The sequence below is a fragment of the Centroberyx gerrardi genome, chromosome 16 (genome assembly GCF_048128805.1).
Source record: "Centroberyx gerrardi isolate f3 chromosome 16, fCenGer3.hap1.cur.20231027, whole genome shotgun sequence".
NCBI classification, from domain to species: Eukaryota; Metazoa; Chordata; class Actinopteri; order Beryciformes; family Berycidae; genus Centroberyx; species Centroberyx gerrardi.
In genome coordinates, this window is record NC_136012.1 from 1,579,796 (window position 1) to 1,605,896 (window position 26,101).

General features: G+C 40.1%; 1 protein-coding gene across 1 annotated transcript in view; it reads right to left on the reverse strand.

Annotated features, from left to right (window-relative positions):
- The window catches only part of rell2 (RELT like 2), a 32,200-nt gene continuing 6,099 nt past the window's right edge, over nucleotides 1-26,101 (reverse strand). Inside the window, exons 2-7 of the mRNA XM_078289194.1 lie at nucleotides 14,723-14,813; nucleotides 13,695-13,916; nucleotides 7,916-7,978; nucleotides 7,223-7,286; nucleotides 3,959-4,138; nucleotides 1-2,272 (exon numbers count right to left, since the gene is read on the reverse strand). Of these exons, the coding sequence (XP_078145320.1) occupies nucleotides 322-2,272; nucleotides 3,959-4,138; nucleotides 7,223-7,286; nucleotides 7,916-7,978; nucleotides 13,695-13,902 (2,466 nt within the window). The 5' untranslated portion in view covers nucleotides 13,903-13,916; nucleotides 14,723-14,813 and the 3' untranslated portion in view covers nucleotides 1-321. The remainder of the gene's footprint in view (nucleotides 2,273-3,958; nucleotides 4,139-7,222; nucleotides 7,287-7,915; nucleotides 7,979-13,694; nucleotides 13,917-14,722; nucleotides 14,814-26,101) is intronic.

Consider the following 26,101-nt stretch of genomic DNA (forward strand, 5'->3'; position numbering starts at 1 on the left):
ACTGTGTAAAAGTATCTGAGGAGGGAATTCCTTTAAAGTTAGTCAACCAGTATGCCAGCACGTCAGTTAACCAGCCCATCCAGTCCAGTTGTAGACATATCATACTAACTGGTGTGGTTAAAGGCATGGTCACGTTTGCTTCATTTTATTGCTTTTTTCTCCATTTACTCCATGGGAGGTGCAAGTTTCTGCAGTTTGCTCTCTCTCTTCTTTGTTTCTCCAGGCTCTTAACTCCCAGAGGCCCACTCTGTTGTCAGGGGATAGTTTAAACTCCTCCTTCCTTCTCTCTCCCACCACTCTTGATGTGAGAGACTTCCCCTTTCAGTCCTGTTTCTGCTGAATATGCACCGTCTTCGTCTTCTCCGACTCCTCTTCCACCTTCTCTCTTTCCTCCACCTGTTTCACCTTGCAGTCTCGAATATCTTCCATCTCCACCATGTCATCCTTTTCCTGGCTTACTGCCGGCCCAGCCACCGCTACAGACGGCTCTTCTTTTTGTCCTCCTACAGACCTAACCCCGACTTGTACTTGCCCAACCCCAAGGTCTGAAGTCTCTCCTCTCTGGTTTTCTGTTGAAATAGAGGGCTCTTCCTCCTCTGCCATAGTAACAACAGAAAACTCTCTCTTACTATCAGGGCTGGCTTTGACAATGGTCACACTGCTTATTCTGCTCCCTAGAGGTGAGGAGGGGGACAGCGGGCTGGAAGGCGACAGAGGCAAACTACTCAGTCTGTCTTTAAGAAGCTGATCAGAGGGAGAGGAGAGGACGGAGCTTTTAAAATCTCCCATTGCCGGTGAAAGTTTGTCTGCTTTGAGAATCTCAACCCTCTCTGCCTCTGTCTTTTCATCGGTCTTCGGTTTCATGGCTCCCTCTAGCTCCCTTTCCATTGGAGATATGGGGGTTGCGACCATGTCCCCTTTAGTCAAGGTCATAGATGTTACGGAAGTCACGCTACCTGACTTCACATTCAGACGAGGTGAACTGCCAAGGGAGGGGGTTCGGGCAGCCGGAGAAGAAGAGGGGGTTCGTTGTGATATCGGCATGGCGGTAAGTTTAGGGCTAGGGGAAAGAGCAGGGGAGGGAGTATGGGCTAGTAATGGGCTAGGGGAAAGAGCAGGGGAGGGAGTATGGGCTAGTAATGGGCTAGAGCTTTTCCCTGGGGTCAAAGGTGGGATAGGAGATTGGCTCGGCATCCTCGGGACTGAGGAGAGTTTAGGGCTAGAGGAGGGAGAGGGCGAGGCAGTTTTTGCGGCTACAGAAGCGGTACTTCTCAAGCTTTGGGGTAGTTTAGGGCTCGGTGTGAGCACTGGGGGTGAGGTAGGAGTTTTCAGCGAAGAGACCGATGATGGGGTTTTGACAGGGAACGAAGATTGAGGGGACGAACCTAGGCTTATTGAAGCTAGGCTACCTCCAAATCCTGCATCCAGATCTGGGCTGGAGGTGGAGCTGGGACCGGGAGGAGCATTGGTCACTGGAAGACCTGCACTGGAACTAGGTTCAGGCTGCGGGGCAGAAAGGATAGGAGCAAGACCCGGAATAGATCCAGGCCCGGGGGCAATGGGTGTAGAGGTCTGCAGCGGCCCGGGAGAATACGCCTCCCGCTTTATCTCCTCCTCATATTTCACTATCATCTGTCCGGACAAAGAGGGAGGTGGAATAGGGAGGGAGCTCGGGGCGGGAGCTGGTGTATTCCCATTTGATGACTTGGTTGTAAGGCTGGTAGGAGGTTCATGACCGGGGACACGTGCAGAGCCAACCTCATGAATATAGCTAGACTCGTGGGCTTGCATCTGAGTTTGGGGCGAGGGAGAATTGGGTGCAGAGCCTGAAGTTTTGGAACCAGTTTTAGTCCCAGCTTCAGCCCTGACTCTAGCGTTATCTGCAAGACCAGAAGCCTGCAACGGCTCCTCCAACACAACGGGCTGCGGCTGAATTGCGAATTTAACACCCCCAGTCTCCCTGCCTGTCCCTCCTCCTCCTCCTCCGGGCAGGGCTGCCATCTTCATGCCTGCAGGGTCGCTGCCCCGCCTCAGCCCAAATATCGTCACGCTCTTCCTGCGTTTCCCTACGTTCGGGGGAGCCCCATTGGAGCTCTCCGGAGTCGGTCGGACGTCCTTGAACATGTTCCTCAGGTTGTAACCCCCCTCCTTCCTGTCCGCCATGCCCTCCTTCCGCTCCTCGCTGTCCTGGGATTGGTCCAGCTGGTCCCCGGAATCAGCCAATGGATGGGGACCTCCCTGGGGCTTCTTGTCAGTGTGCGTCACTCGGAATCTGAAGGGGATACGGTACATGCAGAACGCAAGATTTGTGACTTTTCCCGTTTACTTTTACATTGTTTATACCTTCTGTTTTTAGCTTTTATTGTGTTGATATTGTAGATGGTTTTCTCTGCTACTCAGCTCCTATTGTTTGTTTTCTCTATCTGCAGACATTCTGCAGCAGCCACTTTGTGTTCCACTTATTCAACTGTCAACATACAACTGTGCTAGTACAAGCAACCTATTCTATTCTATTCTATTTCACTCTATTATGTTGTATTCTGTCATTGTATAATCTGTTCTACTTGACTCTGCTCTACTTTATTCTTCTCTACTTCATTTTATTCTATTCTGCTGTATTTGCCTCTACTATACACAACTCTACATCACTCTGCTCTACTCTACTTTAACTACCTTTACTCTATTCTACTCTACACTGCCCGGCTCAACTCTACTCTACTATACTCAACTCTGCTCTACTTACTCTATTCTATACTACTCAACTCTGCACTACTCTACACTATCTTACTCGACCCCACTCCACTCTACTCTACTCTGCACTACTCTATTCTATTCTGCTCAACTCCACTGCTGAATCGATGCAGGCTTCTCTGTATTGGAAAAGCCCGATACGACAGGCGCATCTTGTTTTTATTTTAGTACCCAATAATGTCATTACTCCTCAAGTGATTCTCTCTCTCGGAGTCCATTATCTTTTCTGTGCTGCTCCCAATGTGCCCATTGTTTTGTCCAGAATGTCGACCGAGAGCAAATATACAACACAAAACCTATAAATTACAAGTGTAGACCCACTTTAGGTTTTATAATAACGTTGGAAAACTTGTGAGTGTTCCTGCCTGGCCCTCTTCACCTGCTTCCAGCGGTAGTGCAATGAAAAAGGCTATCAAAATGTTTTTCCATGCTCCACTCTCCAACAGCTCTGCACGGTCAAAATCCATTACTGAAGTGAATGCATTTTTAAACATAGCAGCAAGGCATTATTAATTAATAAACAATGGAAAGGATTATTTTGAGTTGACCGATTTTCAGAGAGAGACCATTGTAATGTACATATTTCTCTCTTACATATAAGTGGATTGATTTATGCTTGACGATTCTTTCTTGCAACCAGGGGCCAAACTATGGTAGAAGTAAAAAGGAACTGTTTGCACGATTGAATTGCATCATATCACACTCAGTGTTGGGCAAATTACTTGGAAAATGTAATGTATTACTCTTTACTTATTACTTCTTTAAAAAGTAATAACATTACTTTACTTATTACTCTACAGGAACAGTAAGTAGTTACATTACTCATTACATTACTTTCCGTTACCCCCAACACATTACTGAAAAAAGTAATCACATTACTGTAACGCGTTACTGAGTAACCACCTTCTCCGTCGGTAAAGCGTTACTCAGTAACGTGTTACTGCCCAACACTGATCACACTGCATCGTATTGAGACAGGTCTGAATTGAATCGTATTGAATTTTTGGCTGCTTAAAATGTATTTTAGGTGCATCCGATCGTTGACTGACTGTTGATCAGTTAGATCTAGTTAGGCTTATTCTCCTATCCTTTGATACATGCTTGTGATAAAGGGCTGTAGAAATAAACAAACTTGAACTTGAACTTGATTCCATATCGAAATGCATATCAATTTTTTTTTTTATCAAATACTTTACTGTGGTCTTACCTGCCAACAGAGAAGACGGTTTGTTCTCCAGGTCGTTGTTTGGCGCGGGGGGTTCGGCTTCGTCGGCGGTTCTTTTTGGATCGACTCTGGACACAGAGGTGGCAGGAGTTGTGGTCGCTGCCCGAATGGACAGTATGGTGATGGGGAGGAACGCCGCCCAGCGACTCCTTACGAAGCAACCTGGACATCAACGATATACAATTTTATGTATTATAATTATTGTTATAATTATTGCACAGCGTTGTTGAATACTAAATTCTTAGTGGCCATTTAACACATTCTGAGGACCTCATATAACACCTGCTGTTTCACATCTAATCATATCTTGTCGATTTTGTTAATTTCTATTGAAATTAACTGGTGACACCTTGTGCCAAAAAGACGTTACTGCTTGGTTACTGCACACTTAGAACACTTAGAAACAATTTATTTTGAGAGTACAAAAACTTTGCAATAATTAACTGAGTGTAATCTGGATTTACTCTGCTGGTTAAAACACAATAGTAACTAACTAATTTGGATTTACTCTCTTGGTTAAAACAGCTGTACAGGGAATTACAATAGTCTAGACATAGTTGAAAAAGGAAGCATGGATGACAGTTTCCAGATAATTAAAGAAAAGCTCTAGTAAGTGTGTGTGTATGTGTGTCTGTTTCTGTGTTAGTGGAAAGAGTGGAGATAGAGAAGGTCAGAGTGGTCTGTGTTTTTAGAATGGACAGTGATGGAGGAGAGGAGACGAAGAGGCTCTTCAGTTGTTATTTGTATAATGCCAACACCGTCCTGTTCCTCTCTAAACTACTAACGCTACATGCAGGCAGGCTGAATACGTCACAAAGATCCTGCGGACACAAAGAGCTCCATCTCAGGACAAAACTTGTCAACCTTTGTCCTGGTGTATTCTTGTCCATTATTTCTATCAATAACACAATTACAACTTCAAAACAGCAAAGAGCATTTTTGTTTTAATTTATTTTACTCATGAAAAAGTATTTTTAAAAGGTTAGATAAAGGTTACTCATCAAACCATAACATTACACATTAAGAATATCAATCTAAAACCATCAGTTTATTTCTGACAGTATTATTTTTTTTAGATCTATAAATAGTGGAAATGAAAACAATCCTAGCCACTGAAAAAGAAAATCCTGAGAAACTCCTTTATGGCTGCCAAAGTCATTGTTGTGAAAGGTTGTTGGTGGGGTGGGGAGGGGGGTTATGTATTGCAAGAGCAGAATATATCAGAACCGTGACTCAGCAAAAAACAGGCGCTTGGATGAGTCAGCAGAATAACAGTTTTCTAGAGAGGGTGTCTGCCTCTCTCTCCTCCCTTCACTTACATTTCTTCAGGTTTTTAAGTCACTTCTTAAAACCCATTTTTATAAACTTGCTTTCTCTAACAATTCTTAGACTTTTTATTTATCAATGACTCATTTATTATTCATTCTATGTAATCTCTTGTTTTTAGGTTGTGTCTTTTTTGTCTTTTCACCTGTTACTTGTTCTTATGCACTTTGAAAACTTTACTTTGTAAATTATCATTATTATTATTATTATTAAAACTTGGCTAAACAATTTTCACTGGTTACACTACTTGAAGTGGTATAAGGCATATGGCATTATAAGGCATCATAAGTGCATTATAAGCACATTGTGACTGCACGATAATTATTATAATCAGGACATTATATAATAAAATAAATGTGCAAAAGAATAAGAGGTTGAATACTTTATGGGACAACTGTATAGTTTATGATGTTTGATGACTTTCTTGGGAGAAAAGTATATGTCTGCTTCTAACAGGCATATAATCTGTACCTTCAGTTAAAGTGTTACCTTGTTCCCTTTTAGTCTTAAACAGACCATTTACATTAATTGTAATTCCATTTTCATTTTTGAATAGACAGGTACAAATATTTTGGGGACAAGAAGATTTCAGCATTTCCTATTGTCCTAATGTGTCAAGTAGGTATATGGTGAAGAACAAAAGCACACAAAAAGAAATCAAATGTCAAGGTCTTATTTCAATAGCGAGTGACATTATTGAAAGTGCAAATTAAGAAAAATGTTGACTTTGTAAACATTTTGTGTCTTTGTAAAATGTGCAAAAATATACAGACCATTCGGTATATTGTACTCAACACTAAACACCCAATGAAAAAGTGATCAAAACCTTTGAGGATCATGTGTCCTCACCCTTGGGCTGGCTTTGGTGTGTGTGTGTGTGTGTGTGTGTGAGTGCGTGTGAGTGAGAAAGAGAGAGAGAGAGAGAGAGAGAGAGAGAGAGAGAGAGAGAGACAGACAGACAGACAGACAGACAGACAGAGAATCTTGGCCCACTTTCAAGTCCAAACCTAGACTTGCTGCCAACCATTTTATTTGCCAATGCGGTGACAGGAAATGTAATTAAAACCAGGGATCTGATGTCCTCTGTCAGTCTCAAGCTGCATGAGTCAAGATTTTTTCAAACCAGGAGGAGGTCTGAGTTCGGTTCATTTGTGATCCGCTTTGTGGTCCGACTGATTCATGCAATGTGAAATGTTTTGCTTTAAACCTTTTTACCTTGAGGCTTGCCCACAGAACGTGAATGGATAGAATGGTCCTTCCACTGTTTGTCATGGTAATTTGGCTAGTACAGCATATAATGGCGATTATGGTTCATTGCTATGGTGACAACACAAGTCTGGCCTTAAAGTCTGTCACACTTGCTTGAGAACTGTGCAGATGTGTCTGTTAGCAAACTGTCAAAAACTGTTAGCGACGAGGCTAACGTAGCTTTATCACAGACTGTACTTCTCTCTCTAGCTCTTCTAGTCAACATTAGCATGTTAGCAATCGATGGCAGCAAGGAGACAGAGAAGCTGCTTTGGTTCTTGCTGTAAAACCTCTCAGCTCAGTGACTTGCTGTAAGTCGCTTTATACAGAAGCTAGTCCAACGGTTCACAGCAAAATGGCCGCCGCTTCGACCGTCCAGGAACATTTATTTGAATGGGAAATCTATCTAAATCTATCTATTCAAGTTCTGTGGGCTTGCCCTACATACGCAGACAACACAGGTGAGGTCTAAGTTCTAAAGGAGTTGTGGTGTGAACAACAAGTGGTCTGAGATCTCGTCAATGCTTGTGGACCAGAAAAGAGAGCTGAGTCCTTTTGTAAGGGGACTGAGTCCATATGCAGCTGGTTCACTTTTTGCTTCACTTAAAAAGGACTGAGTTTGGTTCCTTTAAAAATAACTATGTGTAAACACCCTAAGTTAGATGGGCTTACCTGGGGTCATGGCGCACACAGACATTTTGGTTTCCCAACATCTCCTTGAAGGCCTCCATGTTGGCTAGAAGTGACAACAGAAACACAGCTTAGAGTAGAATAAACAGAGTAGGGTTAGACCGCTATATGGGTTGGCCAATATATGATGCAGTGTCTTTGATTATATTTAAAGTAGAATTGATCAATACTACACTGGTTATCTATGGGAAGCCCTTAACCAACTGATTCTAATGTGACATGAATGCATGAATATGTACATACAAATAGATACAAATGGTTATAAATGGAGAGTTTTAGTGTCCCATGGTCTAAATGCTGTTTCAGAGGCTTTTCCACCCTGACAAGGATAAAATTCTGACGGAAACACTGAATACTTGTCATTTTGGGGGGAATTTCTTAGCATGAAAATGATCAGATTAAAAGATATTGAACATCGTCACAAAATATTGGCTAGCTTCAATCCAAAAATCCACATCAGCCTCCAAAAACCCATATCGGTCGAACCCTAGAACGGAGTAGTACAGAAGTACAGATAAATTAAAATAGAAGAGAATAGAGGAAAATACAAGAGAATAAATCGAAGTAGGATAGATTAACATGCGACAAAAAAAAGTTATGAAGGTGGGAGAAACGGAGTACACTTGACTCGACTAGACTAGACTAGACTAGAATAGAATAGTTCCAGTTCCTCACCTTCATTCTCGATGATGCATTTGAGGATCTGCTCTACAGTGTCCTGGTTCTCCTCATCCTCATCTGAAACACAGCAGAAGAAAAAAACACAACACACACATCTGTCAGCCAACACTCATTAAAAGGCATACTACAAAGTTAAAGGCAAATTCTCAGTGAATAATAGGGAGAAAATGGGGAAGCACACACTGTCATGCTATAATAATGTTCAAATTAGTGCCACAAAATGTTTTATCTAAACTCCTTAAAAGATATGGAGTGTAGGTTATTTTGCTGGCTAAAACTTTAGAATAAAATGAATTAATTATTAATTATTGTAATTGTTGCTTTGGGAATGCACCACAACCATACATGATTGTTGTTTTTTTTTCAAACAGTGTATTCTCAATGAAGTTCCTGTTACATCTGCATTTTTTCACTAACGCTTGCCTTAACAACCACAATCTCAAAATCCAAGTGAAAGAGAAATGGTTTGTTTACAAGATCACAGACTTCTAAACTTATCATCAGTGTCCTGCAGATATCTATAGTTAGATTTTTTTTTATTTGTAATCTACAGCTGATATCGTCTCCCTTGTTGCAAAAATGTTTCATAACCCTGGGACCAAGCCAAACCATTGAAAATAGGTGACAAAAGGTTGAGAATGCATGGACATCAACAGGAAAATAAGAATGATCATTTCCTGCAACACTGAATTTTCAGTGAAACAATGTTTCTGCAGGACACTGATGATATATTGTTGTTGAAACTGTGCTGTTATCTAACAAATATAAGTCTAGTTTTGGAAGTCTAGTGTAAGCATAGATCCGGCCCTAATCAGGAGCGGAAAATCTGACTTGCGGTAACGATCAGCCTTTGTTTATAAAGGCCAAAGATTGTAAACATCCTGGTATGATGAATTTGAAAGCAAAAACAGTAGCGTAAGCCTCATATACAAGGTTTACACTGATTAAAAGTCACTGCTACCAATTTGAGCCCATTTGAATTAGATCCAATGCTTGTATGGGAGCTATGGTGTAATATCAAAGCATAGAGCTAAAGCTTCAATTTGCATGTACATATACTTCTTAAAATGTAATTCTGCTGATCTTTTAATTTCTTTTTAATGGTTATTTTTTTGTACTTTGTCTTGTTTCTCGTGTACAAATGTGCTCTTTTTATGTTTATGATAGGGATGGGCAGGACGTCAGTATTCGTTCAACGGTTCAACGTATAGAGTACTCGCATTTTTTTTTTTTGCTTTGTAAAAAAAACATATATGTATATAATAAATAGAAACGTAAATTGACCCTGTTCTATATTAAAAGTTAAAATTTTTTGGACGGGACTGCTAGCAAAAATGATAGATCTGTGCACGCATTGTTACAGGATCTAACGGTACAGGCAGAATGGTAACCAGGCATAAGAGTGATGTTTGGAAGTATTTCGACAAAATAGATGAAATGAATGTGCAGTGCAGCTATGTAACGTTAAACTTGCGTATCATAGAACAACTAGTTCGATGATTAACCATTTGCGCATTAAGCACAAGGAGAAAACAGCGGAGACGGATAACAGGCAATGTCGCATCACCTCATTTGCTAGCAGTGTTAGCACACGCCGTTGTGATGCCACCAGGGCAGAGAAGATTAGCCAGCTCATCATGAAAATGGTGACTGGAGATATGCTCCCGTTAAGCTTTGTGGAAGGAGAAGGCTTCTGCGAGCTGATGGTGTTTGTTGAGCTGGAGTACAAGCTACCATCGCGGCGAACAACAGCTACGAGAGTGGAGAAGATGTATGAGGAAAGCGCGGTGAAATTGAGGGCTGATCTGCAAAGTGCCAACAAGGTAGCCTGGTTGTTCAATAAATGAATTTAAAATTGCACTTGTTTTCCGTTGTTGGCCAATTTACATAAATGTGAAAGCATTAGATAGTAATAGATATTCTTACAGGCCTATAGCCTATGAAATTAACTGTTTAACGTTAGCCAAACTTTGGTTCCGCTTGTGTGTTTGCAGTCGGACACGGACCCCTACCCGCATTTTCGCTTGGGTGTTAATTTCGGACCATATTCTTACGTTAGTTTTTTTTTGCGAGTACTCGAGTACTCTATAATAATTTAATGCGAGTACTCGAATATTGAAATTACTTAAAATGCCCATCCCTAGTTTATGATTTACGATTTTAGTGTTTTTTTATGTAAAATTCTGTGCTGTTTTCAGTACACCTTACTGCAAGCATGAATTAAAGTTTAAGTCAAGTCAAAGTCAAAAATGTTTCAGTGATCTAAAACATCAGCGGTAAACGTCAGGTTTTGGTGTCAGTCCCTCAGAATCAAAGAGCGAGGGCTTCTTTCTAGAGCCGCCATTTTGCACCAAGAGACGTTCAACAATCATACAGGGAGAAATCCATCGTAGAAGAGGACAGAGACCAATTTCTCCACCCACAGTAGTCTCAATAGACCAGACTGCAATGCAGCCATAAGTCATGATTTAAGTAAGGGTTGTGGCCGCAATCAGAGACATGCCCCAATGTTCACAAACTATTTGACAAACTAGCTATATTTATACGCCGATACGCCCTCCTTTGGTTGAAAGCAACAAGTTCATGGCCCTTCTCTGGGGTTTCTTGAAAGGCATTCTGGGAAACATAGGAAATCACTAACTAAAGTAGAAGTAGATGAGGCAGGCTGAGGGAAAGTGGGTTCACCAAAAAAAGTAAATTACCACACTTGATTGATGAGATCTGAGAACAGATAAGAGGATCCAAGAGGGGGATTTTTCCTTTAACTTGCAGATTGGCTGTGTTATCCGTCTGCTTCTTCAACAACTTGAGGAACTTGACCCACTAACAGAGTAGATGAGGGCAGGACTAACACTGCACTTCCTGCCTCAAGGAGAAAAGTTGCATACAGTAAATCCTCTAATATTGGCCCGGGCCTTTATTTACCTCAACTGCAGAGGGTACCAGGCCTTTACTGGAAGCAGGCTTATAGACAGGCCTTTATTTCTAATTCCCTCTGTTTGTTAAGTATATTTGCTCATATTTTAGTACGAAGCCTCCTTGTTTTCTGATCTGCTTCTTTTGGGGTACGTTAGGTAGCCGTTTTTTTGTTACTACAGTGCATTACGATAATTGCGGTAATCGACGACGGTATGCTCCAGAGACTTCCGCCGGCCGAGCCATCTTGTGGCACTTGTACGTTACTACAAACTACAGTTACAAACAGGCACCAGGAGTTTACCGGTAGGGGTCCGAGGCTTGGATCGGGAGGATCAATGCGGGCCGTGGGCGCGGTGGAGAGGACAGCGGCAGAGAGAGGAGACGGACACGGTCCAGCCATATACTAGGTTTTGACCTAGTCTTGTTTCCTTTGTTTTTTTCCCCGGCCTGTATTTGAGGCCGGCCTTTATTTGTTCGTGTCGACCACGCCCCCGGCCATTATCGGAGACCCGGCTTTTAATTGACTACAGGCCACTATTAGAGGATTTACGGTATTGTAGTGTTAACTCTTAGGCAATTTGTTCATGCTTGTGCTAGTCCTGGCCAAAAAGTTTTATCTGAACCCCAGTCTTCTGAACCCACCTAGGCATTAAACAGGTATACATAATTACACCTAACGTAATCTTTTTAGATGGTCAGTTGCCAACTTATCTGTCTCCAGCTTCAACCTTTGCCACCATAGGCATCATGGAGTGATACTAGTGGAATAATCTGACTTATGGAGTTGATACTAGTGGAGCGATCTGCCTTCTTTCAAGATATTGAAACAGGTGAAACTGCTCTGGAAAGAAGAGGAATCACTCCATTGGCAGAATTTTTCACTTGGTTTAAGATAAATAAGCTTCAAGAGTAGGAAAGTAAATGAGGTGGACATTTTTTGCTGTGTAAAATTCAAGTGGTTCAAAAACGTTTACTGCCACTTTGACTCTTGATTTCTCAACTGTTAAATTCCCAAATGTTAATTTCTGATATCAGAGCATTCTGTCTTCTATTGTGTTTACTTGTGTGTGTGTGTGTGTGTGTGTGTGTGTGTGTGTGTGTGTGTGTGTGTTTACATGTGTGCAAGTGCACATGTGTGCACGTTTTTATGTATCCAAGTGAGTGTATGTTTATGTAACTCCATATGTGTGTGAGTGCTTGTGATATGGACTTCAAAAGCCAGTCACAAAGGTTTGTGAGTGTTTGTGTACTTGTGAAAGAGAGGTATGGGTGAAACAGGGAGGGAGAGAGTGATAGAAAGATAAAGGGAAATAAAGAGACAGCATTTTCTTTTTTTCCTACCACCCCCCTCCTCTTTCTCCTCCTCCTCTCCATCTCCTGATCATAACACCAAACTCATGGCAAAAGATCTATATATTGAGCTTGACAGAGCAAGCAAATAGCAACCAACAGTTATAGGCTGCAGCGAAAAATCACAAAAGTGTGTAAATGTATGTGGGTAAAACTCAAAGGCTTCTAATTAAACGCATTAACAAAGAAATTTGAACAATTGTGCGCCATTTGTATATTGTTACATTTACTTACCTTTCGCTTCCTTCAAATGGTGGCCATATTTGACTTTACGTCATGCGCTGGCTTTTTTTTTTTTTTTCAAATATACACCAAAATTATCTTTGGATATTGTTGAGAGATGAGCAGAGCTCAAGGCCAAATTACTCAGTCCAAATCAAAGACTACAGCAACCAGACTGAAGGGAACAACCATGATGTTGATGGTGTTTTCTAATGTTAGCAGTCAGCTACTTCATGTTGTTACCATTACATCTGCAGACCAACTACAGTAGGTATAATTCTTATTGTCAGCATTTATCTTTTATTAACAACTTTTACCTTAAGTATTAGTAACATCCCGACATTATGCTTCATATCCTTGCTTCTTTGACAGTCAAATTGTTTGTTCTGTGTCTGCTAGCTAACGTTAATGCTAGGTGACTTGAATTGGTTAAAACTGATACTGTTAAACTAGTTGATACAACTTACAAAATTAGACCTAGTTGGTTTGGAGATAATAAATATAGCATGTTAACAACATGAAGTAGCTGACTGCTAGCCTGCTATGTGATTCAAAATACCATTGAAAAGTCTACACTTTAACCTGCACCCAAAGTTAGCAGAGTAAGGACTATGACATAAATTATGTGCAGCTATCAAAATTCTTTAGGAGCTCCCTGCATCGCAATATAGAGGTACCATATTACAATATTAGGTGACTTGAGTTGGTTAAAACTGATACTGTTAAACTAGTTGTTATAACTTACAAAATTAGACCTAGAGATAATAAATAAAATACAACATGTTAACATCATAGCTGATTGCTAGCATTTAACAGTCTGGATCAACATCATGGATGTTGTCTTCAATCCAGTTGCTGTTTGTTTCATTTGGAACTTCTCCAGCTCTGCTCATCTCTCCACAATACTGAGGTTTAATTTTAGTGCATATTTTATTTTTTTTGTCCAAAGGCCAATTGAGTTTGCCTCTGTTTCCATCTGTCTCACTTCTTCCTTAGAATGATTCCCTACCCCTCTAAATCAAATATGGCCACCATGGGAATAAAGCAAATTGGCTGTTGTCAGATGAAAACCTATAAAAGTATGAGACTTAAGAAGAAGGGCATATTTTTATATTCTAGTGCATGTTGGAAATAAAATGTCAGGATTATGAAACCTATTCAGCACATACAAAATTATGACAACTCTAAATTCAAACATAAAATGGACAACAGAAAAACAGGTCTTCATGCAACATTTGCAAGTATTGGTGAGTTTCTGTTTGCATTTTTTTTCTTCACCCACCGTCTGCATGCACCCCCTGCTTCTTCTCCTCCTCCTCCTCCTCCTCTTCATCATCCATGTCTCCGGTGCGGCAGCGGTAGCCCTTCTTCTTCAGCAGGTGGCAGATGAGGAAGCCCAGCAGGCCGGTGAGGAAGAAGAGGAAGACCACGACGAAGATCATGTAGGGTGGGGGGGGCTCCCCCACCGCCGAGGCGTCCAAGTCAGTCATAATGTAAATTAAACCTGAGAGAGACAGAGATAGAGAAATTTGACTGATTGATCCGTTGATGCCGATGTTTGAGTGTGTGTGTGTGTGTGTGTGTGTGTGTGTGTGTGTGTGTGTTAGATTAGATTATATTAGATTAGAATAGATTACATTAGATTACATTAGATTTGATTCAATACATTAGATTACATTACATTAGATTACATTAGATGATCCACGTGGGGAATTTGGGTTATTGCAGCAGCAAGTAATAACAGGATACAGCAACCAGAAATAAAAATTATAATAAAAAATCCTGACAATTTCAACTCTAGAACAAATTAAGTAAATATGAGTGAAAAAAAAAGTATTTGAATTGACAGCATATATGCAGGGTTTGCAAAATCACATTCTTAGACAAAGAAAAGGAATTGTAGAATATGAAAAAAAATATGTAGGATATGAAAATATACAAAGGATATGAGATCATATGCAGTATGAAAATAAAGATATAGAGATATATGCAATAAATTACTCTAGCAGAAACCTAGTCTCTAGCATTCTTTCCACAACTTCTTTAAATATATTTCTATTGCAATGCGATCTACCATCCAATCCAAAAAGTCTTTCATGATAGAAAGACACAATTCACTTTAATCTTGACTTCAGCTGTGAAAGGACCTGGATTTACCAAGGGGATTAACTTTACCCATGATCCAATTGGAACAAAACTGAGCTTGTGCCTAGTTTGCATAGTTAAAAAAAAAGTGGAGTTGTGTGAGTACAAATGAGCCAGAGAGAGAGAGAGAGAGAGAGAGAGAGAGAGAGAGAGATTGTAAATAACCTTCGGGCTCTGGGCTTGGTTCAAATCATCTTCAGTCCTTGCCTTGTGTAACACACACACACATCCAGATTGGTCAGGGTCAAGGGTCAGTCTGTGAGAAATAGAGGAAGAGGGTAGAGGGAGAATGGTAAATGAATCTCCCACTATGAGTCCATATCAATAAGCTTTCACCTGTCACTTCTGACACCACATGCAAACATAACCTTGACAGAGTGAGGTAGATAGATGGTCAGAGAGAGAGAGAGAGAGAGAGAGACAGAGAGAGAGAGAGAGAGAGACAGAGAGGGAGGGGAACATCTAAATAAGCCCTTCTTGTGTTTCATCTTTCATGTGCCTTTTGGCATTGCTACTGAAATGCAGCAACTGTGACAGCAGGCTACAGCAATAAAGACAATCAATGTAACTAAACAGTTATAGAAGAAAGAGAAGAGAAGAGAGGGAAGAAAGAGAGAGAGAGAGAGAAAACAAGCAAAACCCCCTCGACTTCCCAATCACTTGGGAAGAATTGTCAAGAAAGACAAAATGTCTCCAACCAAAAAAGCTTGTGGTCCAGACAACATAAAAAATGAAATGCTCACAAACTGCAGCCCCAACATGCAGGATGCAGTGCTCAAACTGTTCAATATTATACTGAGTTCAGGATGTTTTCCTGACATCTGGTGCCAGGGCCTTATCTCCCCCATCTTTGAGAGTGGGGACAAACTGGACCCCAACAACTACCGGGGAATCTGTGTCAGCAGTTGTCTGGGGAAGCTATTCTGCAGCATTATAAATAGTACAATCTCAAATCTCCTTGAAAATCACAACATCCTTAGTAAAAACCAAATTGGCTTTCTCCCCAAACATCGTACCACCGACCATATTTACACACTTTACACACGCATTCATTGAAAAACATGTACACCAAACAAAAAATGGTAAAATCTTTGCTTGCTTTATTGATTTTAGAAAAGCCTTTGATTCGATTTGTCATGAAGGCCTATATTACCGACTTCTTCAATGCGGTATAGGTGGCAAAGTATACAACCTTATTAAATGTATGTATATGACAAGTAGATACAGTGTGAAGATTGGAGACAAACACACTGAATCCTTTGCCCAGGGGAGAGGTGTCTGCCAGGGCTGCAACCTGAGTCCAACGCTGTTCAACATCTACATAAATGAACTTGCAGAGCAGCTGGACCTAAGCGCCGCCCCGGGCCTCTCTCTCCTGGACAAAGAAATCAAATCCTGCTCTATGCAGATGATCTAGTTCTGCTGTCTCCCACAAAACAGGGACTACAGCAGCAACTGGACCTGCTGGACCGCTACTGCCAGAGCTGGGCCCTGGCAGTCAATTTGAAAAAGACCAATATCATGGTGTTCCAAAAAAAGGCTAGATGTCAGGAAAACAGACACCAGTTCACCTTAGGAAACACCATCATACCACACACCTCGGCCTTACAATAACAGCCTCAGGCAGCTTCAGCCTGGCAGTGAACGCACTAAAAGAAAAAGCTCGAAGAGCTCTACATGCAATCAAAATGAAATTTTATAATATCCAAATTCCAATTAAAATCTGGCTTAGAATATTTGATAGTGTGATCCAGCCCATTGCGCTGTATGGTAGTGAAGTCTGGGGTCCACTCAGTCATCATAGCTTCACCAGCTGGGACAAACATCCAACAGAAACCCTACATGCTGAATTTTGCAGACACATCGTACACACACAAAGAAAAACACCAACAAATGCATGCAGATCAGAATTAGGCCGTTATCCATTAATAATTAACATTCAAAAGAGAGCGCTAAAATTTTTAAATCACCTTAAATCCAGTTCCCCAGCCAGCCTCCACTCCAAGGCCCTCCAAACCCAAGAGCTGAACCCAGAAAAGAGTCCGCTGTGTCAGTTGGTGCTGAGACTAACCGCCCCCCCCTCAGCCACACCTGGACCAGGCTCACACCAACACTGCTTTACTAACACCAATTTGCGTAAACCAAATTATTAAACAATGCAAAGAAACCTATTTGGAACATTGGAAAAAAGAAACCAAAAGTCAAAGCAAATTAGAATGTTATCTGACCCTAAACAGAGAATATAAATTAGCAGAATATATCTCTACTGTCAGAGATAGGAAGCAGACACAGATCCTCACCAGGTACAGGCTCAGTGACCACCAATTGGCAATTGAAACAGGAAGACATAAGAAATCATGGCAACCAAAAGAAAACAGAACATGTGGTCACTGTTCGACAGGTTCGAGTTTCGACAAACTCAGCTCCCAAATTCCCAATTTCAAAGAGCTGGATGACAAATCCAGACTAGGAATTGTCCTGGGAGAAGGAAACACAGCAGATCTGACTGCACAATATGTGTTAACCTGCCACAACCTGAGGAACAGTGAGTGACCAACACATACGCACATACACATGTGCGCACGCATGCACACGCACACACACACACACACACACACACGTTGACCAATGTGTTGTGTTTTTGATTCTTGCTTTATTGAATGTATTATTTATTGTTGAACTGTTATGACTATTGATAGTCATTATATGATGGAGTGCTAACCCAGCACACACACACTCGCACACGCACACACACACACGCACACACACACACACTCTGTACCTTCATGCTTTGGCAACATTGTTTGTAAACTTTCATGCCAACAAAGCAAATTGAATTGAATTGAATTGAGAGAGGGAGAGAGAGAGAGAGAGAGACAGAGAGAGAGAGATTGCAGAGATATAGAGAAGGAATGAAAGCCAATACCCATACTTTTATGTCAGAATTTGAAACATTCTTTTAACAGCATTCTTATGAGAGCATGAGTGCATGTGTATCAGGGTTTGGGTTTTACTTTTATTTTTATATCATTTTTGATTTTTATTTCAATATCAGTTTAGTTTTACTTAGTTTTCAGTGTTGGGTTGGTAGTTTTATATATAAATGAATAACTTTATGTATATTTAGATATATGTTTACACACATATATATATATATGTTATATGCATATAATATATGCATATATATAGGTATTATACAAACATATATATGTCTGGTATTGTGGTATGGTACTGTGTAATAAAAACAATAAATAATAACTTTTATTTACATGAACTTTTCAGTACAGTAACAGTTTGCACAACTCTCCACATAAACACAGACAAAAACTAAAAACACATCATATGATATTTTCTACTCTTGCATTATTTTGTCCACCGCCTATAGATACATCATTTCTCCTACAGATAACACATGGGCTGTCTGGGTTCTGGCAAGATACAGCTAACTTGTCAGTGCAGTTATCAGTCTGTTTATGCCCATTAGCACTACAAAATGATCAACTCTTACCATTTTCCAGTTCATCAACAGCAGAGGCGTCCAAATGTGTGAAAATCGGCATGATAAACATCATGGCACAGATGATAAAACTACAAAAAACATGTTCAGACGTGGTTGATGGACTAACCCTAACCCCTCTGCTATGTTTTTCCCCTTAGCCCGCCTCTTTTGTGTATCTATAGAGAAACGATGGGGGGGGGGGGAGAGAAGGAAGAGAAAAGAGAAAAAGATAAGAGAAGGGAACCTCGTCCCAGCTGGTTAAATAAAGAAGGAACACACACATACAATACGTTTATAGGCTACATATGTTTGTGTACACATATTAATGTATGCATGCTTAACACACGTGCATGTAGCCTATACACACAGATACTGCATATGTCACATACTAAAACACGTGAATGTGTGTGAACACTGCACATACACACACACACAGGGGGTAGACTGTCAACGTATCGTAGCTTATCAGTGTTTCCCTCCCTCTGTCTTATCAGCACCCATTAACGTCCTTCACACAAATACGCGTGCATGTGCACAAACATGCACACACACACACACTTATCAGCACCAGTTCCATCCCTCTGCCTTGTTTGACACCTACAGTATTTAATATGAGAGAATACTGCATTAAACTGGGCAACACATGACAAAAAGTGCACACACACACACACACACACACACACACACACGCACACACGCACACACACACTAGTGTTTCCTCACTGAAATGTTTCTTGGAAGGCCAAGAAAGAGGCCTTTCATTGAAAGGCCTCTGTAGCACTTTAATTTTCCACTAGTCAAGTCAATATTAAGAAAATTTAAACCAATACTAATGAAAGTGTCATTTAGACCATGTTACACTAAAACTCTCTTGATTGAACAAATCCTTTTGACCTAAAATTAACAGCATACATCATAGTAGATAGTATAAAACGGATGCAATATATAGCGTCTTTTAAGCGATTAAAAAAAGCATAAATTAATGCTTTTCTGAAAATTACATTGAATTTGTCTGAAAGTATTTCCACCCAAAAAATCAACCCAAATGACCAGCGTTACTGCAGTCTGCATAGAAAAAAAGCTAGTCATCTAACATTATTGGGCAGTTTCAGATGGTAGGCCTACTATTGGTACACACCCACAGCCAACACACACGCACACAAAGCTGTTTTCCCACTCAACGTTTTTACTCATTCCACAGTGAGTAAATTTGTCTGTCCTATAGTAATCGACTGCCAAGAAAAACAAGAAAAGCTGGGCTGCAAATCAACTTGTCCTCAGTTGAAACTAGGGTTAGATACTGAGCTTGTATTAAATACTGGATATCAGCCAGTCATGTAATCCACTGCTGATATGATGGCAGGTCCTTCCTGACCACAGCTACATAAAAACAGACTGGGTTTCATTTAGATGTTTGTGTATGTGTGTGTGTGTGTGTGTGTGTGTGTGTGTGTGTGTGTTTGTATGTTTGATGGGGAGGGGGGTGGGTTAGCTGGATAACTGTGCTCTGCAAATATATATTACTTTGCTTTGTTGTACGACGTGTTGATGTATAGGCCTATGTTTAATATCTTTTTGAAAACCCAATAAAGAAACTTTGGGGGGGGAACACAGACTTAGACTTAGTGACTTAGGGACTTAGTGTCCCATGATGGTCTAAATCCTGTGTCAGAGGCTTTCCACTCTGACAAGAATATAATTCTGGGGGAAACACTGAATACTTGCAGTTTTTGGATGTTATATTGATGCAAAATATTGGGTATAGATAGAATAAGATTAGCGTCATCACGATCGCCGCAGACATAGCGCTGAAACTGTCAATAAGTGACAGCCTACAGTAGGTGACAGCAGCGCTAATAGGAAGCTAGCCACGTTAGTGTTATGTATTACCTATTGCCTATTACCGTTTCTATTGCGTTAGGATATATTACAAAATAGCGATGGTGTCCTGTGATATACACGGATGTAGTAATAACAGCAATAAATCCTCGGGGTTAGTTTTTATGCCATCCCTACCGTCCGCAGACATGAAGGGAAAGAGACTGAGGATCTAAGTCAGCGCAGGACAGATGTGTTGATCGCTAGGATAAATAGGCGAAACTTTCAGCCAACTCCTCACAGCAAATTTGTCTGTTCACATCATTTGTTCACATCACTCTCCATATAGACATTCAACAGTCAATCACTGCATGCATTTAGAAGCTCAGCCTTAAAGCAATATTCCACTTAGTTTTAACATGGGGGTTATTTGGCACTTGACCACCATGAAAACCAGAATATAAACTAATCACCAAGATCAGATGCAGCTGGACGAGTTTGTGGTGTTCAGATTTTTACTTCCCATTCGTTTGAATGAGGCCACGAAAATAGCCTGAAAACTGACATTTAATGCATTGGTGAACAGATCCTGCTTTAAGACAACAAAGCATCCTGAGTCCTTCATCATTTTGTACTTCTATTCTTGGTTTACACTAAAATTTGCATTTAAAAATAAAAGTAGATCTGCTATGTTCTCTTCTATCAATAAAAATGCTATTTGGCAAAATTATGTTCTAAAACATGGACCCACAGTTAATTGAAAATCACAGTAGCAGGATCTGTTGTTGAATCTGTTCACAAACGTGTTAAGTGTCAGTTTTCAGTCTATTTCCGTGGCCTCATTCAAATGATATGATAAAACTAAGTGGAATATTGCTTTAAAATTCCTCCATCTCCATCAGCTCCATCAAATTCCTCATCCTATGCAGTATGAAACAAGTGACAAAAATCAACATTTACACAATATATAATGTAAGAATAGGAGAATATGAAGAAAACAAAACATGCAAAATGTGCATCGCATTCACAATAACAGGTCTACTGAAGGTCATATACACATGTACAGAATGTTTCTAGGCATGCAGACACATAAAAAAAGGATTCACCTTCACAAATACATTTAATTTACAGATGTCTAAATGTCTAAAATGCAAAATGTAGTATCTTTACAGTACTGGCTCTTTTCGCTCTTTGTTTATAGTGATGAAGACATGTGGTGATAGTGCACAGAGCTCAGTATGCATTAGCGTGCCAGGTGCTAAGAGTTCAAAATATGTAAACTTTGGAAAAGGAGCACCACGCTTTAAACAGGTCTGTAATAGAGTCATAAAAACAGCAGAAGCCATGAGTACTGCTTCTCCTATAAGGCTGTTAGCTTATTGAAGGAGGTTCTTAGATACAAGGCATGCCTCCAGCCCCTAACTCATACTGTTTTTTTTTGTAGGATTTATGACTACTCTTTCCTCTCCCATATCTCTATTTAGTACAATTTCTATCTATCCCACCCACTCATTCCACCCCCTTTTGTCTAAGATTATTTTGAACGCATTTTTATCAGACTGAATAAGCCCTTTGCACAAACATGGCTGCCATACTTCCGCAGGGTATTTAGCTTGGTTCTCACCATTGTTTCAACATAATGCATAATGTATAACACAATACAGGTGTCGTCACTGACATATCTTTCTGTTTCTGTTGTCAGACGACTGCACAAGTCACCGTGATCGAGGGTCACAACATGCTAACTGGCAAACCAACGCTAACGCTAATTTCTGTACTGTTAGCATTTTGTGACCCTCGATCAAATCACTTTTTTGTAGATGCGTAGTCGTCTGAAAATAAGTGATCACAGACAGAGTTATGGGCGACAGAAAGTTGGCTTTTTAACATTGCTGGCAATGGTGAGAACTGAGCTAAATACCCTGCAGAAGTACGGCAGCCATGTTTGTGAAAAGGGCAGTGTTGGGGAAAGTTACTTTTGAAACTAACTAGTTACTTTACTTTGTTACTTGCCCTAAATAGTAACTAGTTACGTTACTAAGTTAGTCTTTATTAAAAGTAACGCGTTAGAGTACTTTCACGTTACCCACTTAAAATCACGCCTTTAAAATACGTCTTCTGCTGATGTCATCACCATTATTGTACAGAAATCATCACTAATCATCACGTTTGGGACACAGCCTTAAGTAACAAACTACTATTGTCTAAAGAAAACATCAAGGTAGCTTTCATTTACCTGGTTCACAGTAAATAGTCAGATCACGGAAGCCTTAACTGATCCGGGCTGGTCTCAAAATAAACGGCAGACTGCGCTCACAAGCGCTTTCAATTCAAATCTTCAGGTTTGATAGTGAAAGTTAAACTTACAGTTAACAATAATATTCTTACCCATTTCTTTGCTCAGTTCAAAGTAATGTGAATATTTCCAAGTTCTGCAGTTTATTGTTGTGTTCACTCTGAAAGCGAGTCGTAACCTACAAGCCTCCACCGCACTGCCAGCCTGCTGCAGTCTGCTTTAATAACATCATGTAGCAAAATACTTTCATTTCATTTTATTTGCACTAACTAAACATTTAACTACAGAGCCCCTCTGGGGTCACATGGTAGAAAAAAAACTCTGTGTAAATCCGTGCGAACGGATTTGTAAACTGCGCGAACGGATTTACACATCAAGTTTTTTTTTCTACCATGTGACCCCAGAGGGGCTCCGTATTTAACCATTTGAAAGAAGAATAAAAGTAGCGAAATGTAACTTTGAGAAAGTAACTAATAACTGATTACATAAACTGAAATACTAATGCGTTAAATTAGTCGTTACCACAAAATAGTAATCTGATTACTATTTTCCAGTGTTTTTACCCCCAACACTGGAAACGGGCCTATACACTGGAGAGTAACAGGAAACATGGGAGAGGGAGTGAGAGAGAGTGATTTTAAAGTTCACCTCATCTGTCTGCATTTCATTGTTTTTTGAGTTTGTGGCTATCTTTCTTATTTGGAAAGGTTTTATAAACAGTCTGGTCTCTGAGCAAAGTGCAACTGTTAGTTAACCTTTTCAGGTTATCAACATGTGAAAATGTCCAATGCATTCTATTGTCACATAATCCATTTGCGGGGAAGGAATGTGATCTTATTATCTTATTATTATTTAAAAAAAAAAAAAAAAAAAGTTGTGACTGTGTTGAAACATGAGTAGGGTTCTGTTATGCATTCAAGTAACCCCTGCTTTCCCCTCTCAACCACAGTAAAACCATTTCCTGTTTCCTTTGAGAGGTCACTCACACACACACACACACACACACACACACACACACACCCGCACATGCACACACACAAAAACACATGCACATATGATTCAGCTACTCTCATCCTTTAGGAGCACACACAACCTACTGTATTAATGTCTTAGGTCATTTCTAATATAGCTTAGTTCCTCTCTTACTGTAACTGCTATATATTCATAGTAAGCCTTTTCAGTCTATATACAGTGGTATGCACTTAATTAAGTCTTGAGCACAGTTGTTTTGCTTTTAGTAACAAGTTTGGCAGAAGGCAATAAGTAAAAATACACATTAAAATGTAAAATATAAATATTATCAAGACCATGTAACATGTAACATGGGAAGGTTTTACAAAAGGTGCCTTACAGTACCATAAGTGCATTGATTTTGTTATGGGTGGCCCCAGTGGGTTTCTGTGTACTAATAACAGAGGGCTAGACTTTCCTCTAGGGATTTATACTTCTAAACAAATTTTCCTCCCAACCCCACAACTGATTTTGCATTCTTGTGCAGGCTAATTTAACACTAACTAAAATAAGCTAAACTAAGGCTGCGATCACACCTATAGTTTGTTTTCTTTGGTCTGAACCATAGTGGAAAAGTTTACTCTGCTGCAAATTTGTATTTGGTCCTTTTAGGGCCAATTACATGCAAACCAGTGCTTGTAAACAAAAGTCACATGGACTCACAAGTAGCTTGTTTATTGGACAGAGTTTTGGTAACCTGTCATTCCACCAGGTTAGAGATTTGGGCGGAGGGAGGAATCAAAACAAATCTGATTCCAGTTCCTGTAACATCAGCTACATGACTTATCTGTCCTCTTTGCTGTGATTTCCCTTTTCTGATGTTCGTTAAAAACAGATGAAGAAAAAGCTGAGCATCAGTCCAGACTGTGGTTTGCCCTCGGTTCATGTTGTTATGCTTTCCAAGCATGAGGAGCTGCTGGCTATCACATGTCAACATCTGTCTCTTTATACCCATAAACCCTTGCATTATGGGGTAGTTTCCTGTAGCTGGTTGGATTATGTTCTCACTCCTAACAAACCGCATAGCAGTTCTCTTGTTAGAAGCCTGATACTCACATTTTCAGGCGTCTCGGTGCGGTTATTTGGTGCCACCAGAGTTTGAATGGCATTGTTCTCAAGTTGCATGTTAACATTAAATGTGCCTTAAGTAAGATTTTTACAGCCCCATAGCACCAAATGACCATAATATATCTGAGGGGGGTTGATTGGATTGTTGATCAATACCAATGACTATTTCTGGCTTTCCAAAGTCAGTTTCCAGCCATACTCCATTTTGGTAACAACCCCGACCATAACATTTCCAACTGTTAAACAATAAAGAACAGTGCTACGACTGCCGCCATCATAACACATTTTGTTCTCAAGCCAAAAAAGCAAATGACAAAGCAGTATTATTGTGCATTGTGCAGGGGTGGGTAATAACGCATTACGCACATGAGTAAAAAAGTAGTTTTTTTTAAGGAACGAGTACTTTTAGTTCTTTTTTTTAAACTGTACTTCTACTCTTTACTCGAGTATATTTTTGAGCCAGTAATCTACTTTTTACTTCACTACATTTGCCATTTATACCTTTGTTACAACTAGTCTGCTCTAAATGCAGGGATTGAGTGTAGGGGGGAGAGCGCGCGAGGAGCACCTCTACTGCAGATGCCAAGCTGCCAGCTGCCTGGAAGAAAAATAAGCACCACCTGTCTTTTGACCACGATGCGATGATGACGGAACAAAACCCAGAACAAGAGGCAGCTTCCAACAAATGGGTATCCCCAAATGAAAAATGTGAATGGAAAGAAGTTTTCATTCTCTAGTTGATTGACTGAGGTCTTGGTACAGGGAGTAATACTACAGAACAGAAAATCTGAGTTTTAATTACTTGTATTGTATTCGGTATCTACTGCATTTTGGGGCTGTAATAGGTTTGGTTATTTTGATAATGTCTGTAAATACTAGAGTTAAACAGACTTATATTCTGATTTATAAAGGGCTAAGAAAGTTTTATCAACAAGTGCTGTTTTTTCATTATTTTGCACTGGCCCGCACACCCTAGAAATATTAAAATGGAAAGTAACTTGTACTTTGAGTAATTTATTAACCAGGTACTTTTTTACTTTTACTTGAGTAGGTTTCTCAAATGGTAATTTTCACTTTTACTTGAGTCATTTTTTATGGGAGTAATTGTACTTTTACTTGAGTATAGATTTTCAGTACTCTACCCACCACTGGCATTGTGATATATTACCACTTCACTAGACGTTTCTGTTGGATCTCTTCTCTAATTAGCTAGCTTACTCATCTAAATTGTGAAAACGTGACATTATTATTTGTGTCTATTACAGGCCACCGTAAGCTAGACACCTGTCGATGTTGCAGTTCCTACTAGACACCGATAGAGGGCAGAAGTCCTAAATTTCCCCTTTAACATTAGCTGTTTTGCTCTGTTCGCTTGATGGTGGCTAGCTAACAAAGCCACAAACCAACAGTTTGTTCAGCTGACTCTTCTCAAGCTACAACTCAGAGTGTTTTGGAGTAGAGACTAGGGCTAAAAACAAGTGTCACAGTAACCTACATTTGGAAACAAATCCCCTTACCAGACTATTCACTTTTACTTAGAAAGTTACAGCCACACCACAACAAGCTTTTTCAGGTAGCTCTCTGTTTCTAGCCTGGTTGTTTCAGATTTAGATTTATTTGCACACAGCCAATTCTCCAATGTTCCTCCATGATGGAGCCAGACGAGGGCAATTCACTAAACCAAAGCAAGGCTAAATCCTTGCCTTCAATATAATTTGCCACCAAAACGTACAAACCCGCTCATATCAACTACATTTCTAGGGACAAGTGGAGCAATGACTGGTGATTTACAAGATATTATTATTTGGTCAATGTGATAAATTACAAGATCAAATTTTGACTCACTTAGACT